At 34.7% G+C, this 17,556-nt stretch overlaps 2 protein-coding genes across 9 annotated transcripts in view; both read right to left on the minus strand.

The window, feature by feature from the left end:
- LOC115412421 (CUGBP Elav-like family member 1) overlaps positions 1 to 3,129 on the minus strand; it is a 44,618-nt gene extending 41,489 nt beyond the window's left edge. For all 7 annotated transcript variants that reach the window (XM_030124945.1, XM_030124989.1, XM_030124967.1 and 4 more), the window contains exons 1-2: positions 2,932 to 3,129; positions 442 to 566 (exon numbers count right to left, since the gene is read on the minus strand). In XM_030124945.1, coding sequence (XP_029980805.1) covers positions 442 to 545 — 104 coding nt within the window. In that variant the 5' untranslated portion in view covers positions 546 to 566; positions 2,932 to 3,129. The remainder of the gene's footprint in view (positions 1 to 441; positions 567 to 2,931) is intronic.
- Positions 3,130 to 4,948: 1,819 nt separating this feature from the next.
- On the minus strand, positions 4,949 to 17,228 carry LOC115417262 (methionyl-tRNA formyltransferase, mitochondrial-like). 2 transcript variants are annotated; one of them, XM_030131288.1, is made up of 9 exons: positions 16,871 to 17,228; positions 10,870 to 11,067; positions 9,160 to 9,282; positions 8,983 to 9,085; positions 7,806 to 7,881; positions 7,639 to 7,730; positions 7,469 to 7,547; positions 5,432 to 5,505; positions 4,949 to 5,238 (listed from the first exon to the last, which is right to left on the minus strand). In XM_030131288.1, exons 1-9 carry the CDS (start codon positions 17,035 to 17,037, stop codon positions 5,050 to 5,052), a joined length of 1,101 nt encoding a protein of 366 aa, XP_029987148.1. In that variant the 5' UTR covers positions 17,038 to 17,228; the 3' UTR covers positions 4,949 to 5,049. The 2 variants fall into 2 exon arrangements, with proteins under 2 accessions (XP_029987148.1, XP_029987149.1); XM_030131289.1 differs by having other exon boundaries at positions 7,469 to 7,544; positions 7,636 to 7,730.
- Between the last annotated feature and the right edge of the window lie 328 nt (positions 17,229 to 17,556).

A 17,556-nucleotide genomic window follows, 5' to 3' on the forward strand; every position in this document is an offset into this window, starting at 1 on the left:
CAAAAAACGACACAGGTCATTTTTGACCCACTCGTGAAAGAGTGTAGGGTCCACACACTCATACATCCAAGGCTTAAGATTGTCATTTTAATGTAATAATGTTCAGAAGACATGTGGCTTGTGGAAAATGAGAATATCAGAGTGAAAAAAACAAATCTAAATCTGTCAGTCATGTTCACTTTTCATATTGAAATTAATGGGACAGAATCTGCCACTTGACTCCCTAAAGGGGCGGGGCTTGGAGAAACCCCTGAAACAGGAAATGAACAAACGCTGCACACAGTGCTCAGTGCACGTCTGCACTGTTTCAGGTTGATTTCAGGTCACGTGACTGACTGGATCACTTTTCCAAAGCCGTCAGTGAACATTTATTATTTACATGGTGTCTGAGCCTAAAACCAACTCCTCTCATTGAACTGAGTAAAACTGATGGGTCCTTACCCCCCCAAGGCCAAGCTGGGAACCTCCACAGTAGGAAGGGGGTCGGGGCTTTGTCCAGTCTGATCTGGAGACACATATAGTGTTTCAGGGTCCAGACTATCCATCCAGAGCCTTGCACTTCAACTCTAAAATATGGAAACACAGAGATGGAAACAACAAAAAGTGATTACAAATACATAGAAATCTACACATTTCAAGTAGCAATGAATAAACACCAGTATACTAGCATGTACTCTGGGGCTTTGAAGAGTGATTATAACCTGAACTTGTCATTATAAAAACAGGTGACAGCTGTACTGGCTGATCACTGTCCAATATCCATCAGATTCACAGCCATGAACCCATCACTCAGGCAGGACAGGGGCTCCAAACTGTGCCACCCAGGTTTAACATGGCTGCCTCCGTGACTGCCAAAGTTTGGGTTTAATTTTACACAGCTGGAGGAAATGGTGTGGCAGAGTCCATCTTTATATAGTCTACATTTTTGACATGCTTTCATACACAACAACACTGCTGGAGACAGTGTGACAAACAGATTCCAATCATCCTGATATCTTTGGAATTAAAAAAAAAAATGTCAACAGTAATATAAAAAAAACATCCTGGGATATTAAATCCCTCACAATGTTAAACTTCATCTTAGTGTAATAAGAAATGATGTGGTTAGAAAAAAAACCAGTACTTTTGTTTATTGCTGGTAAGAACGCTATTACTAAATATTAGTATAACCCTGGGCGGAGCTAAAGGTGGTGTCACTGACGAAGACACTTGACATGTCAATAAAATAAAATTTAAAGGAACTAATAAAGACACCCGTGCTGGTAATCTTTCTTAAACTGACACTTTTCAGAATCAGAATACTTTCATAATCCCAGGGGAAATTACTGTGTGTTACAGTTGCTCCGTGCAAGTATAATGAAAGAGGCAGGAAACAAATTATGACTAGGACAAATATATATATACCAAATAAGCATATTAAACAATCTATTAAACACAGGTTTTACAAGTGAATGGGCGTTTTGTCAAAAACAAGCATTTTTCATTCTTCCACGTCAAACCATCTCATATCTAAACTTTGATCAATTCTACTGTTCATAAAAACATAAAACTATTGATAGCACATAGCAGTCAGTAGTAGTTTCGCTTTTAGTAATCTGTCAACATAGGATAGCTGATAACACCATTCACAAATATGTCCAACGATAAGAGCAGAGGTTCCCAAGTGCAACAATAACTATCTGAAGCTAGATGATTAGACAGATGATTTCCTCTGCAGGTAGACATCTAAAATAAAGTACTACAGTTGCTGATATGTCAATAAATTATCAATTAGTCGAGTCATTTAAATTGGTAATATTTTCCCATGTCTTATCTGCTGATAGTGGTTGTAAAATTACTGTCAATACTATCGCACTGAGATATGACAACAGGCAGTATCTGCAGGGACATGAGATGAGCAGCTCCACAGCCAAAGATTTAATATTAATAATACTTATACTACTGCCTTAAATTTATATTGTAAAAAGATATGGCTTAGCACGTTATAGCATGTGATGTGAAAGTATTGTAAGTCACAGTATAATCTAATTGTCATTTTTACACTTATTACGTGCACATACTTTGCAACCTGCATACTGATTGCCATTTTACCTAACTGAAATCTGAACTGGTATATCCTCTAGTACTTCAGTGGTTAAATACAAACCCACACATTTCTGTCAGTCCATACAGCTCGATGGTAAATGCAAAGACCAGCTTTATTCCTTCTCAAAAAGATGACATTATTCAGACATAATAAAAATACTCCCTCTGACACTAATTTGTCAGATACAGTTCATTTTACCTTGTATATGTTCCCCCCTTCCTTCCTCTTTCAAAACACACAATCTATGAATAGTTTGTTTCTTAGGTCTTGGACAGACTTTAGTATCAGTATACGAGTATTGATCATGTATTGATAGCTCCAAATCATCCATTATACCACAATTCAACATGCACAAGTTTGCAAACATTGACAGATTAAGTGTCTGCAGCTTCATCATTTCTACAGTGAAATACACATATTTGTTGTTAAGTGAAGGGGGATTTAACATGCAATGATTCTCATGAACTTAAAGCGTTCATTTCTTTTATAATTCTTACTTATTTATCCATTTTGAGCTTCAGTGTGACATGACGTTTGTTATACGTACACTAAAATGACTGTTAATCTCATGTACTTTGACATTTCTACAGTAAGGCCTGGTGTTGTTACTGACCAGTGGGACCTCAAACTTACATTAAACACACAAATTCTGTCATAACATGTCACTTACATTTAACCACCACAAACGCACCTTCAAACTCTAACATTCTGCTTAGATGTTTGTAGTTTTTAACAGCCTGCAGAGGTAGTTAAAGCCCACACAGCCCATACCTGCAGCATCATGGGTCTGTTATGGTAACATTAGCTGGATATTACAGCGTGTGCTAACTTAAGGACCAACTTACCCGTGTTTTTACGCCACAATTAACTTGACGTGTGCTTAAAAACAAAATGCCGACTTGGACGTCTGCTTACAGTATGAAATATACTGTACTTGATGACAATAATTCTCAACTACAGGTGTAAATAAGTAATGGTGTAACACTTTAAAAATTTTAGCAAGCTGTCACTGTGCAAAATGGCAGTCTCTCCTGCCGGACGATACCATCGGACGGAAACACGGGGGTGGCACTGTCGAAAAACAGGTATTATCTGTCATATCAGACACCTGACTATTTTTCATCGGCTATTTGCACATAGTTTTATCATATATCAGTAAACGTGTTTTATGAGTGATGTTTGCTGTTTTGTTTGTTATCAGATATTTGTGAAAGTGCATCTCTCAGTGAACCTTGTTTAAATAAGAAGATGGTACAGTCCATAAGTCCGTCACTGCCGCATTTCATGATGTTGAATTATGTATAAACAGAGTAAAATAAAAAGACTATGTCAAGTTATAATCTTATTTAACTCATATATTTTCTATTTTATACCTCGATCTTTTTAATTTTATTTTTTGCATTATTATTATCATTATTATTATTATTATTATTATTATTATTATTTTTTTTTTATTCATTTTTTTTTGTTAACTTGCATTTATATCTATATATTGGAAATGTAAAATATTTTGTGAAGTGTGACTATTTTTTTTATCCTACTTTGATGTAAAATAATTTTGTATATTTCCTGTTCAATTGTTCATTGTTCAATTAAAAAAAAAAAAAACATGCATAAACATTAAAAAAAAAAGGTAATTCTTATCCTGAAACCACTTAACACTTATTCTTTCTTTGAGCGCTCTTCTGACTTCTCACCTAAAATTGAAAACTATCTTATGTCTTAAATGTAATGAAAATACAGCTATAACGCCTCAAAATGTACTTACACATTTTGAACATGGCATATGTAACTTTGAATTTATTGTTAATTTGATCATTTTATTTGGAAAATTTCACATACACAAAACTAAATATGCCATAACACGCCCAAATTTTAAAGTCTTTATGACTGAATTTGAAAAATATATTAAATCATTGGACTATCTTTAACAAGAAAAGCACTAACACTCTGACAATTTATAAAGAATTCCTTAAAATGGACTGAATTTACTCTCAGATGTATTTTTTTATTAGATACTTATATCTTAAGTTATTATTATTATTATTATTTGTCTTTTCTTCTTTGCGTCTGTAAGCCTTTGCATTACGTTAATTTATTTGTTTGGATGATTTTTCCTTTTGACATCTTGATGTTTGTTCAAAATTTGTCAATGTTTTGTATACACACATATTTTCAATAAAGATGGGGGGAAAATTATGCATAAACATTTTAAAATTTCAAAATTTTTCTGTGCTCGGAAAGGAGTGGGAAGAAGTATAACTTTTAGGCTCCCACCCCTTTTTACAAACTAATAATTAAATTAATTCCACTTCCTTTGCTTTGTAAACACACTTTTTTTCTGTATATTTTTACAATAACACAAAACATCCATACAAACCATTCACATACACTTTTTTAGTCACCTCACACACAATCAGGTTTGCATAATCAATCATTTTTAATATAAACTATAATATTTATAGGCACTTTAAATATTTATCACAAATTTAATGATCAATAAATGTTATATCTCCTAATCATGACAATTACTTATAATAATATCGTATTTTATGCTTACTTCTATGTTGTAACTAGATATACACTTATTCAGATAATGTTCTATATTTTGTTATTATAGTGGATTTAATACATCCTTTTAAATGCACAAATTGAAGAAGACATTTTTAAGTTTTGATCCAGATTATTCCACAGGTGTACTCCTCTGACAGAGATACACTGACTTTTTATGTTTGTTCTACACTTCATTCTCTTGTAGATTTCAGTGGTTATGTGGTTCAGTGTGTAATTATTAGACATCAGAACTTTACATTTCACTGTCATGTTTAGTCCAGTATCAGATGAAAAATAACAAAAAAGCACTTGAGTTCATCTTTTAATAAATATCACTTTCTTCAGTTTTCTAGCATTCTTTAATAGCAAAAAATAACAGTTTATTCCATAGGATAATATGTTTGTAGTTGTTAAATCATGGATGAATGAGTGGAACTCCCTCTGCTCCTCCCTGCTTCTTGTTTCCTACTGACGAATAAACATTCATCTGTGTCATTGGGTGTTTCCTTCTGCAGTGTCTGGTGAAGGTAACCATTGTAGAAGTCTGCTGCCGTCAGTCGTTTTTTCAGAAGCACAGCTCTGAATCCCACCCAGCCATTCTGGAAAAAGAAAACACAAAGATTTAAGTATCAAAATATCTACTTTATTTAAAAAAAAAAAAAGTCCCCTCCTGAATTTAAATATGGCTTCACACATTCACTCCTTAATAGTTCTCACAATCACATGTTGTCTTAACAGATGCATATGAGTATTTCCTGTAGATAAACTGGAGTTAAACTGATTCAGACCGACCTTACAGCAGACGGCCAGGATGTCTGACTCCTTCAGAAAACTCACTGATCCAGGAACCGGTTTCCTCCTCAGATCTACAACCAACATGTGGGTGAAATGTGGTCGTCACACTCAGGTTAGACATGACTGAAGAAACGCAGTGAAACAGCAACGACAAACGCACACTAACCTGTTAAACCTGGACATAATCTGAAAATAATCCAGTTCAATGGGATCTGAAGTGTTTTATATCAGGTAAAAATGTCAAATTATTATTTATTTAAGGTTGAAAACTGACAGTCATTCGTTGTTTTCAGCTGTTCATAAAAGAAGTAGTATAAAAGATCCTGTCCAATACCAATATTTAAAAGGACATTTTGGTCGATACCGTAGTTATTATCTGTTTCTTTGTTTTGTTTTTGTATTTATTTATACTCCAATATTCATAAACCTATTCCCACTACACACTTTATTTATCCACCTTCATCCAAATGAAAAACTCCATTTTACTTTCCACTTTACAGTTTATTGTCGCACCTTATTGTTTGTATCTATTTTCATTGCACTACTTATTTATATTTATTCGTCTTGCCTATGTTGTGTTTATTTTCTCCTGATGTTAATGTTTGTCCATTTGTTCCTGATTTTGTTTTTTTTTTACCTACTTTTACCATTACCTACCTTTTTTTTTTTTTAATTATCTATTTGGCAAGCTGGTATTTTTTCCATTATTTTATCAATTTCTATTAATTTTGTTTATTATTTTGTACTTTTTGTTTCTTTTGTTGCTTACTTATGTTTATTTTTGTACATTTTCTTGCCTATTTTGTTAAAAAAATAATAATAATAATTTTTTACATGTTTATGTTTAATTTGCTAGTATTATTGTGGCGATGGAGGCAGCCACAATACAACAATGAATTGAATAATTTAATATTTGTAATGTATTTGTGTCAGTTACTATCAGTTTGAGTTTATATGAATTAATTTAAATTTATATGGCTATGTTCACTTGATGATATATTTTAGAGGTCGACCGATATGGGTTCTCTAAGGCCGATGCCAATTTTTTTTTTAAAATTTGGTCAGCTGTTAGCCAATATCAGACAGCAACACATACCATAACACTGTCCAATAAACTCACCTCTGTCTGAGGTCTGTGGACATAAATCCATTTGCACTTAAATGTCATTTAGCACATTCCCGGCTTGAATATTTCTACTTGTTTTGCACCTTACAGTTCTATTTCAGCAAATTACAGATTCTACCCAGATCTTTTTATACTTCTAATTCATAGTGTACAGCGTATAGTGTTTAGTCTTATGTTATATCTCTTTACTCATGTTTGCTGTGGTTTTATATAGTTATTGAATGTGTGCCATGCTGCTGCTACACTGTAATTTCATATCAATAATATAAATTTCAATATAATCTATCTATCTATCTATCTATCTATCTATCTATCTATCTATCTATCTATCTATCTATCTATCTGTCTATCTATGCATCCATCCATCCATGCATCCATCCATCCAACCGGGAAAAGTACCGATAAAAACTATGAAAAAAGGATGAAAAGACCAATTACACTTGACAAAAACACAGCAAAACAACACTATCATTATTATATACAATTATTTAGAAGAATTCACTGTTAAAAGGCTGCTAAAAGTAATACAAATCTTCCATCTCTCTCTCACCGACTGCACTCTGCTGCTCTCTGCTCTGCCCACTTCCACTCCTCCCCTTCAACCAATGCAGACCTCTACCTTAATGTGTTATATAGCAAAAGAAAGAGCCTAATCTCAGCTAAAAGATGCTGTTTGAATTTTGTCAACAGCGGGAACGGTTCAGGAGTTACACTAATTTGAAAGACGATGGATGTGAAAACGCGGTGCCGGAGACACAGCTGTCTTAAAAGGGTTAATTTACATTCTCTGACTTTTAACAATATAATATGTATCTGCTTACTATATAAGTGAAGCCCCACTGACATATGCTTTAAAGAGGCGTTTGTAAAACCTCATTGTACGTGATGTAAGTAAACGCATCACTTACCTGACAGTGAAATGTTACATCTTCCTACACATTCCAGCAGTTTGATGGTGTTCCCCTTCCACGTGGTTGTTAAAGGAATCTGAAGACACAGAGGAACATCTTATATACACACAGATACTGGACAGGCTGGAGTACACGGATCAGACGACGGTCCGGATCGGCCTGGTTACCCGGGATCCGATGGCTCGATGCAGGCGGTGGATCTGTTCACAGGTCTGATCCTCCCACACCACCCAGCTCATCTGAGAAGTGATTTTTGGAGCTGTTGAACAGAACACATCAGTTAGACATGAGTCTGTTGACTCCATCTGAGCATGCTCAGTTCAGCTCTACGTACCAAATGTAGCTCCGGTCTGACTCTGGTCTCTTTTATTTACCAGTTTCTCGTCCAGCGTCCTCAGAGTGTCGATCAGCTGAGGATCAGGAATAAAAATAAGAACCAGCAGCTCCAGTTATGAACAGAGTTATTTTAACCCTTAAAGACCCAGTGCTAGTTTGGTAGTAGTTCCCAAATGAATTTTCCTCTATTTTTAACCTTTATTAAGTTATTTATCCCCATTTATTCTAATATTATCTTTTGTATTTTACATTTTTTAGTGAATACCAAGTATTTTCCTATATTTAATTCACTGATCATGTAAATGTTCATAAAAGCTCAGAGGAAGGTTGAGGGTTATTATGTCAGAAACAGAGAAAACTGAAGAAAAAGTTACTTTTCAGCAAAATCACCATTAACTGAACATAAAAAAAAACGTTATTTTGTTCATTTTTAATTCATTTTGATTCATTTTATTAATTAACTTAGTTGTTTTTCTTCAATTTGCTATTTATTTGGGGTTTTTTTCTTCATTTTTGTTCAGTTTGTAGCTTATTTTATTCATGCTGCTTATTACTTTATTCATTTTTTATTCGTTTTGTTCATTTTATTCATTATTGATCACATTTTTGTTACATTTTTGTTACACATTACTAATTATTTTGTAAATCTTAATTTGTTTTGATTTATTATTAATAAACCAAGTGTCTGATTTTGTTCTTTTTAATTCATTTTATTTATCCTTTTATTTGTTTATTTCTTCATTTTATTTTTTTATTTGTTTCAATTTTGTTCCGTTTGTGGATTATTTTCTGCATGTCTCTCTTTTTCTTTTATTCATTTCACATTTTTATTATTTTGGCTGTGTTTGTTTATATTGTTGGTATTTTCATTATCTTTCTTTAATTTCTGTTCATTGTCTTGCTTGTTTTCTTCATATTATTTATTAGTTTGGAATTTTTTGTATTTTTATTTTTATCTGTTTTGTCTTTTTTTTTTCTTATCATGCCTACACTTTTTATTGCTTCCCCTGCACCCTGCTGTAATACTTTTAATGTTTTATGTAAACCACTCTGAATTGTCATGTACATGAAATGTGCTACATAAATAAACCTGCCATGCCTTATTCGTTTTTGTTTCTTTTATGGATGTTTGGGTCTTTAGGGGTTAACTCTCCAGGTGCGTTCAAAATACTCACCAAATGTGCTCCCTTTACGGCTAAAGTATCTCCAAGTTCCTCAGCGGTGCAGTTTTCAGGGACTGGATGAAGCTCCTGGTTCAGAATGGGGCCCACATCGAACCTGTAAAGTCACAGTTTTAACCTCTGTTTATGTTTGAGAAGCTGATGGAACAGAGCAGGTTTCTCTGTGTTCACCTGTGAGGACGGATCTGCATAATGGTGACACCGGTGAGTTTGTCCCCGTGCATGATGGTATGGAAGATGGGCGCCGGGCCTCGCCATCTGGGCAGGAGGCTGGGGTGAACGTTCAGAATCCCACTGTGAGGAAAGAGAGAATGTAGATGATCCACAAAAACATATCTGAGCAGGTTAGACAGTAGAACCAGGCCATGTTAGTTCGCTCCATGAACCATGTATGTACTCACTGGGCCTTTGGATAACCACTTATCAGAGAAGATGAATGAAAAAAATTGAGCCTTACTTTGACATTAACCCATAAAGACCCAAACATCCACTGGCAACACAAATCTTTTAGTGATATGAAAAGTTAAATAATTGTTGATCCATTAATGCTATCAATACATGTAAATAATTGGTGTAAAATACAGTTCTTCATCTTTTCATAGTCATCAGATATGACCCATTTGGACGTTCAGAGGCTCCACCGTGGAAACACCGTCATCTTCTACAACACTGACTCACCAGTAAAACCCATGGAGTTGGATCAATGACAGTGGATGGACACACTGGGTTTATGTTCAGTTAATGATATATTTTTTACTGAGAAAGTCACTTTTTCCCTCCATTTTCTCTGTTTTTGATATAATTACCCTCAAGTTTAATTTGAGCTTTTATGGACATCAATCATGATCAGTGAATTCAATGTAGGAAAATACTTGATTTTCAATTAAAAATGCAAAATACTGAGCATAATATCAGAATAAATGGTGATAAATCACTTTTAAAAAAAGTTAAAAAAACTGAGAAAAATCATTTGGGCACTGCCACAAAAGCAGCACTGGGTCTTTATGGGTTAATATTTTAACACAGATATACTCTGATCACCTATACCACTCTGAACACTGACAATGGGCCTGTTTACAAGACCATAAACTACAACAACTATTAGTAATCAGATAAATGGAATAATCAGATCTGATGCATTTACATGCACTTCAGAAATGTGATAATCAATAAACCCTGGTTTAGATGTTTCAGTCCTCTATTGGATTTATTTCGGAGTACCTACATAGTGACGGTAGAATCAAACTTCCTGTTACTCTTTTCAACGTCACTTCCATTTTCTATGATTTAATAGTTTTTCCACATGTGCAAATGTAAAAGAACTAAATAAATCAGATTAATTGTATAAGTGCATGAAGACAGCAGATTATTGGGGACAAATCCAGATGTATTAATCTGATTTATCATATTTTTTTAATGCAAAAAAACAAAAAAAATGTTTTGTTTTGTCTTGATTTTTTTGGATTACTTATTCTTTTTTATTGGTTAATATGTATTATTATTTTTTTGTGCTGGGTCAAATGTTAAATGCTAATAGGTGTCAATGTGCATTTTTTTTACTCCTTGGTAGAAGGGTGTTAGTGTAGGAATTTAACCTCGTTTACAATGTGTTGATTTTAGTGGCTGGGTCAGAATTTTAAAAGTCATGCCAAAATGAACAACTTTTGAATTCTGACCTAAAACAAATTGTAGAAAAATAATACAAAAAAAGAGTACTTTTAGTGGAAAGTGTGCATAATATGCTGCATATATACCGTAGGAAGGTTCAATAAATCAGGATAAATTGAAGCTGAGTTGAATAAATATTTCTGTGTGTCTGGTTATGAATCCTGTGATAAATTTCAACCCTCCACATATGACTGACAGAAGAAAAACACTCACTATGGAAACTTGTTGATTGTTTTCTCCTTGAGTAAGTACCCAAAGGACACCACCACCCCGACATCAAACTGTCCGTCCAAATTGTCCGGTGGCCAACTGCGGACCAGAAGGCGGTTCTGTTCAGCGAAGCGTCTCACTGGAACGTTACCTGAAACTGCAACAACCTCAAGGGAAGCCACGATCCCATCATTAGAGTTCCTGAAACAAAATGGAGTTCAGTTAATTTTGAAGCATTCACTTAATGTAAAACCATGACCACTATTACAAAGACCGTTCATATACTTTAGTTGTCTCTCTATTTCTGCAAAAGCTGAGAATTTTTTCAAAGTGCCATAAAAAGTCAAATCTTTAAGTCAACTTTCAGTCGTTTCACAGACCAACATTCACAGACCTGCATGGTGGATGCTTTTTTGTCCTAACTATTTCTGGTGTTGCAGCCAAACCATCAGGAGCTTAAGTATGTTTCCAAGTGAACCAAATTAGACCAGACCAAACACTAAATACTACTGAGTATATACTGAGGCACTATTTGGTAAAAATGATGCAATTATTATGTTATTTGCAGTTTCAAAGTGGGTCTGTTTACTTTGTTATCAAGAAAAATACATGGATAAGTCATTTAGAAACGTCCAAAAACATACAAACTTTTACCAGAATAGAAATACCAAAGACCTACAAGAATCCATAAACATACCAAAAGGGTTGGGATGTTTTTTTGTTTTAAAGTATAAAAAATGTCACCATACAACAGAGCTTGCTTGTTTTTTTATTTTCCCATTTCTGCAATAGATCTTAAATGCTCCTAATCTTTACGCTGTATCTTATAGTAAATACAATTGGGTCCATAAGTATTTTGACAGAGAAAGGATTTTCAGGATTTTGACAGTGGATTCTTCCATTTTAATAATGTACAAAATTATTGATTTGACCACTCCTAAAGTCGACTGTATCTCTCTGATAATGGTTGTAATTCTTAAATGATGAATGCAGTGTTTTAGTTAAACTACTTGAATTAAAACTTCAGTCCTGTCTGGTTTGGTTCATTTCAGATCCACTGTGGTTGTGAACAGAGGCAACATTACAACACTACGGTGGCCCAGAGGTGCAACAGGCCAAAAAATTATCCACTAGACGAAAAAAATTATCTACTACAAGAAAAAAAAAAAGAGAACAGCCTAAAAAAATTATCCACTAGATGAAAAAAATTATCTACTACAAGAAAAAAAAGAGAACAGCCCAAAAAAATTATCCAGTATAAGAAAAAAAAGAGAACAGCCTAAAAAAATTATCCACTAGATGAAAAAAATTATCTACTACAAGAAAAAAAAAGAGAACAGCCCAAAAAAATTATCCACTATAAGAAAAAAAAGAGAACAGCCTAAAAAAATTATCCACTAGATGAAAAAAAATTATCTACTACAAGAAAAAAAAGAGAACAGCCTAAAAAAATTATCCACTAGATGAAAAAAATTATCTACTTCAAGAAAAAAAGAGAACAGCCTAAAAAAATTATCCACTATAAGAAAAAAAAGAGAACAGCCTAAAAAAAATTATCCACTACATGAAAAAAATTATCTACTACAAGAAAAAAAAGAGAACAGCCCAAAAAAAATTATCCACTGTAAGAAAAAAAAGAGAACAGCCTAAAATAAATGATCCACTAGATGAAAAAAAAAATTCCCTATAAGAAAAAAAAGAGACCAGCCAAAAAAAATTATCCACTAAAAGAAAAAAAAAGAGAACAGGCCAAAAAAATTATCTACTAGCCCAAAAAATTATTCACTATAAGAAAAAAAAAAGAACAGGTGAAAAAATTTATCTACTATGAGAAAAAAAAGAGAGCAGCCCAAAAAAATATCCACTATAAGAAAAAAAAACATCATCCACCTTTTCAATTACGGGGGCGCTGTTTACCCGAAAGGTGCCTTGCTTTAAAATTAAGACCGCCACAAAAAATAAAAGGATAGGCTGAAAAATTTTAAGGCTTTCGGCTAATGTGGCTAATGCTAAGGAAGTACCCCACCGGAAGTGGAGGTCGTGCGCTAAAAAATAAAGTTATTTTAAAATATATATATTTCCATTAATATAGTTTGCAAAGCAGTTAAATGATTAAATACGGTTCCAGTGTCTGCTCAAGGTTAGGCATGGGCGTTAAATGGTTAAGGTTAGGGTTAGGGTATGGTTGGGGTTAGTTTTCAGTGGTAAATGGCCCTTGTGTGCACTGTGTGAAGGTTCGTTGCTAAGCTAATGCTAACGCGAAAAGTTGACGGCAACTTTGTGTTATTTTATTTTGAGAGGAGGAGAAGAGGAGCTTCCTGTGGAGCTCCACTATCATGGCATTGCCCATTTGTTTGCAGGTAGACCTCTCCTCCTCAACTCAAACGGAGTGTCTTCACTAATACTAGATCAAGAAGGACATTTTGTGGAGATAAAGATGTGTGCCGTGGTACCGCAGTGCCTCGGCACCTGGCAACGAGCTGAGCTGTGGTACCGAGCCATGGTACGCGGTGCCGTGCCGGGGTACCTGGCACCGAGCCGTGGTACCGCGGTACGTCGCGGCACCAGCCGAGGTGCCACGGCATCTCGCGGCATCAACCGTGGTGCCGCACCAGCCGAGGTGCCACGGCACCAGGTGTCGGTGCCGCAATATGCACTTGCTGTCTCTCAACAAATGGGCGATGCCATGATAGTGGAGCTCCACAGGAAGCTCCTCTTCTCCTCCTCTCAAAATAAAATAATTTTAGAACTTCTTGTAGCGAATATTCATCAAAAATGATATTGAATGTCAGGCAGTTGAACAATTTAACACCCTAATCACACAATTGTTTACTCGCACTGGTAGTTCACAAAGTTGCCGTCAACTTTTCGCGTTAGCATTAGCTTAGCAACGAACCTTCACACAGTGCACACAAGGGCCATTTACCACTGAAAACTAACCCTAACCATACCCTAACCCTAACCTTAACCATTTAACGCCCATGCCTAACCTTGAGCAGACACTGGAACCGTATTTAATCATTTAACTGCTTTGCAAACTATATTAATGGAAATATATATATTTTAAAATAACTTTATTTTTTAGCGCACGACCTCCACTTCCGGTGGGGTACTTCCTTAGCATTAGCCACATTAGCCGAAAGCCTTAAAATTTTTCAGCCTATCCTTTTATTTTTTGTGGTGGCCTTAATTTTAAAGCAAGGCACCTTTCGGGTAAACAGCGCCCCCGTAATTGAAAAGGTGGATGATGTTTTTTTTTTTCTTATAGTGGATATTTTTTTGGGCTGCTCTCTTTTTTTTTCTCATAGTAGATAATTTTTTTCACCTGTTCTTTTTTTTTTTCTTATAGTGAATAATTTTTTGGGCTAGTAGATAATTTTTTTTTGCCTGTTCTCTTTTTTTTTCTTTTAGTGGATAATTTTTTTGGCTGGTCTCTTTTCTTTCTTATAGGGGATTTTTTTTTTCATCTAGTGGATAATTTTTTGGGTGCTGTTCTCTTTTTTTTCTTATAGTGGATAATTTTTTTAGGCTGTTCTCTTTTTTTCTTGCAGTAGATAATTTTTTTGTCTAGTGGATAATTTTTTTAGGCTGTTCTCTTTTTTTTTTCCTTATAGTGGATAATTTTTTTGGGCTGTTTTTCTCTTTTTTTTTTCTTGTAGTCGATAATTTTTTTCATCTCATGGATAATTTTTTAGGCTGTTCTCTTTTTTTTCTTGTAGTAGATAATTTTTTTCATCTAGTGGATAATTTTTTTAGGCTGTTCTCTTTTTTTTTCTTGTAGTGGATAATTTTTTTCGTCTAGTGGATAATTTTTTGGCCTGTTGCACCTCTGGGCCACCGTACAACACTGGTGTCACTGTCCTAATACATATGGACCTGACTATAACAGAACAGGCTGATACTGTGATCATGATTGGAAGTCAACTAATTGTGTAGCTCTAATATAAACTTTTTACAATGAAACACAAATTAAATATCCTTTTTTTTTTTTTTAATTTGCATTTTCCAAAGCATCCAAACATTTGTGTTTTTGCTTTTCTGAGGTTGTAACTAAACAAACTGAATACTAGTAGGAATAATAGTAACGATTAGTCACGATTACATTTACTGGTAGGTTTTTCAGACAGTGGTGTACGTTGCCAGTTACTCAATGGCAGGGGTGTCAAACTCATTTTAGTTCTGGGGCCACATTCACCCCAATAAGATCTCAAGTGGGCCGGACCACTAAAATAATAACAGTGAAAAAATAAAATTAACCCTTTCATGCATAGTGGTTACTACAGTGGACAGCAGTTCTACAGCTGTACTCATTTATTCATGGGCTTTGTTGTTTTAGTTCAGGGGTGTCCAATCCTGGTCCTCGAGGGCCAATATCCTGCATGTTTTAGATTTTTCCCCCTTTCAGCACACCTGAAGGTCATTATCAGGCTTCTGCAGAGCTTGATCATTGGCTTATCATTTGAATCAGGTGTGTTGGAAGAGGGATACATCTAAAACATGCAGGATAGTGGCCCTCAAGGACCAGATCTGGACACCCCTGTTTTAGTTCCACATCAGCCCACACAGTGGACACACTTATGCATTATCCCATACACTGCAATTCATACCATTAATATAATTTAGCTGTTCTTGATAAACCTGATCTGCAGTAACATGTTTTAGTGTAAATTAATTATTATTTGTTAGACAAAAAGGTTTTTTTGTTTTTTTGCATATTATCTCCATGAAGTGAGTAATAATTAGCATTAGAATATGTTAAAATGTGAGAAAACATCAGATTAGCAGCATTAAAAATGTTTTTATTTTGTTGTTAAATTAAATGTATGGACATTTTTGTAACTCCATGAAAAAAACCAAAAACTGATCACATTGTTTTTTCATGTCTAAGGGGGAATAAAAAAATTTTGACTAAGGTTCTCATAATTCATGCATGAAAGGGTTAAATTCTGATAATGTTAACATCTACAAAAATCGGAATAGCATGAACAACTGGAAACATCTTACGAAAAACAAGTCCAATTTTAACAATATTATGCCTCAGATTATCAGTTTATCCTTTTCACATGTGCATTACAACTTACATTACAATTACAAATACACAAAACATTTAATAACAGGCAGAATATTGGTAAAATTGCATTTACTTATCTCAAGACATTTTAGGTTTTCACATTTTTTTGTGAAATAAGCGTTTTTTAATATAAACATTTTCATATAATTTTAATTTTTTTACACTAAAACAAAGATAAAACTTGCTGTTTTCATTATTTATAGGTTTAATATGATAGTATTTTACTGGTCTGACCTACTTGATATCTAATTAGTCTGTATGTGGAATCTGAATTTAAATGATTTTGACATCCTCGATTGTTAATATCTTCAGTGTAATTTTTGTATGTCACAAATCCATCCTACGGGCCAGATTGGATCCTTTGGCGGGCCGGATTTGGCCCCCGGGCCGCATGTTTGACACCTGTGCTCTATGGTATTTTGAGAATACATGTTTATTTTTACCTCCGCCGAGGAGGTTATGTTTTTGCCAGGGTTTGTTTGTTTGTTTGTTTGTCTGTCTGTTTGTTTGTCTGTCCGTTAGTGTGCAACATAACTCAAAAAGTTATGGACAGATTTGGATGAAATTTTCAGGGTTTGTTGGAAATGGGATAAGGAAGAAATGATTACATTTTGGTGGTGATCGGGGGTGGGGGGGCCCACAGGGGGGCCACTGATCAGCCTTGGCGGAGGTCTGCGCTCTCCGAGTGCTTCTAGTTTAGTATTAGTAGTGTTACTTACACTATTGATAAATTAAAGCTAAAGTCAGATTTCTGCCATGTCATTTATAGACTTCACATTAAAATAAAATTAGTTGAAGAAGGGTTTTAGGTTTTAACACTCCTCAGATGGGTTTAATCCTACATTTAATCCAACTATAAAACCTCATAAACTGCAGTGATGTCATTTGTTTAGTATCAGATGGAACATGTGAGTCCTGTTGGACGGATCACACCTGCTGGATGTGAGCAGTTTGAGAGATTCCAAGGCGAACTGGTCCGACCCAAAGAAGAGCAGCCTCCACGGAGGTCCAGATGTTGACAGATGTTTCCACAGTGTCCGTACACAGCACGGCCGGAGGTGACTGAGCATGCTCAGTGCGGTCCTACTGATTTGATACATACTAACAGAGACTGCGGCTCCGGATAAATACTATGTCCACAACGTGTAAGTCCTGATACGGCGACGGTTTGTGTTCTGCTCTAAACATGTCCACATATCAAATACAGAGATTTACAACGAAAGAAAACCCGATAAACCACCTGACAGTAGCTCCACAGTTCAGTAACACGGTCAGGGGCGCCGCCATTGCATTTCCGGTTTGTTCTTCTTCTTCTTTTCCAATTCCAGTGGACACAAGCTGCTAGGTGTATTAGCGCCACCCTCTGGATTCACTAATAATAATAATAATAATAATAATAATAATAATAATAATAATAATAATAATAATAATAATAAAATTTAATTTGAAATTTTTGTTTTAATTTTGATGATCAGGGCTTACAACTCATGAAAAAATCACCATGTTATATTTCATAAGATGGATGCGGTGGATGGCTGTGATAAATGACAGCAGTTTTCCACAGTATTTCTGAGCCCACGTGTTTATATTTATCACAGTAACTAACAAACTTAATTTAA

Source organism: Sphaeramia orbicularis, chromosome 3, assembly GCF_902148855.1.
Source record: "Sphaeramia orbicularis chromosome 3, fSphaOr1.1, whole genome shotgun sequence".
Taxonomy (NCBI): domain Eukaryota; kingdom Metazoa; phylum Chordata; class Actinopteri; order Kurtiformes; family Apogonidae; genus Sphaeramia; species Sphaeramia orbicularis.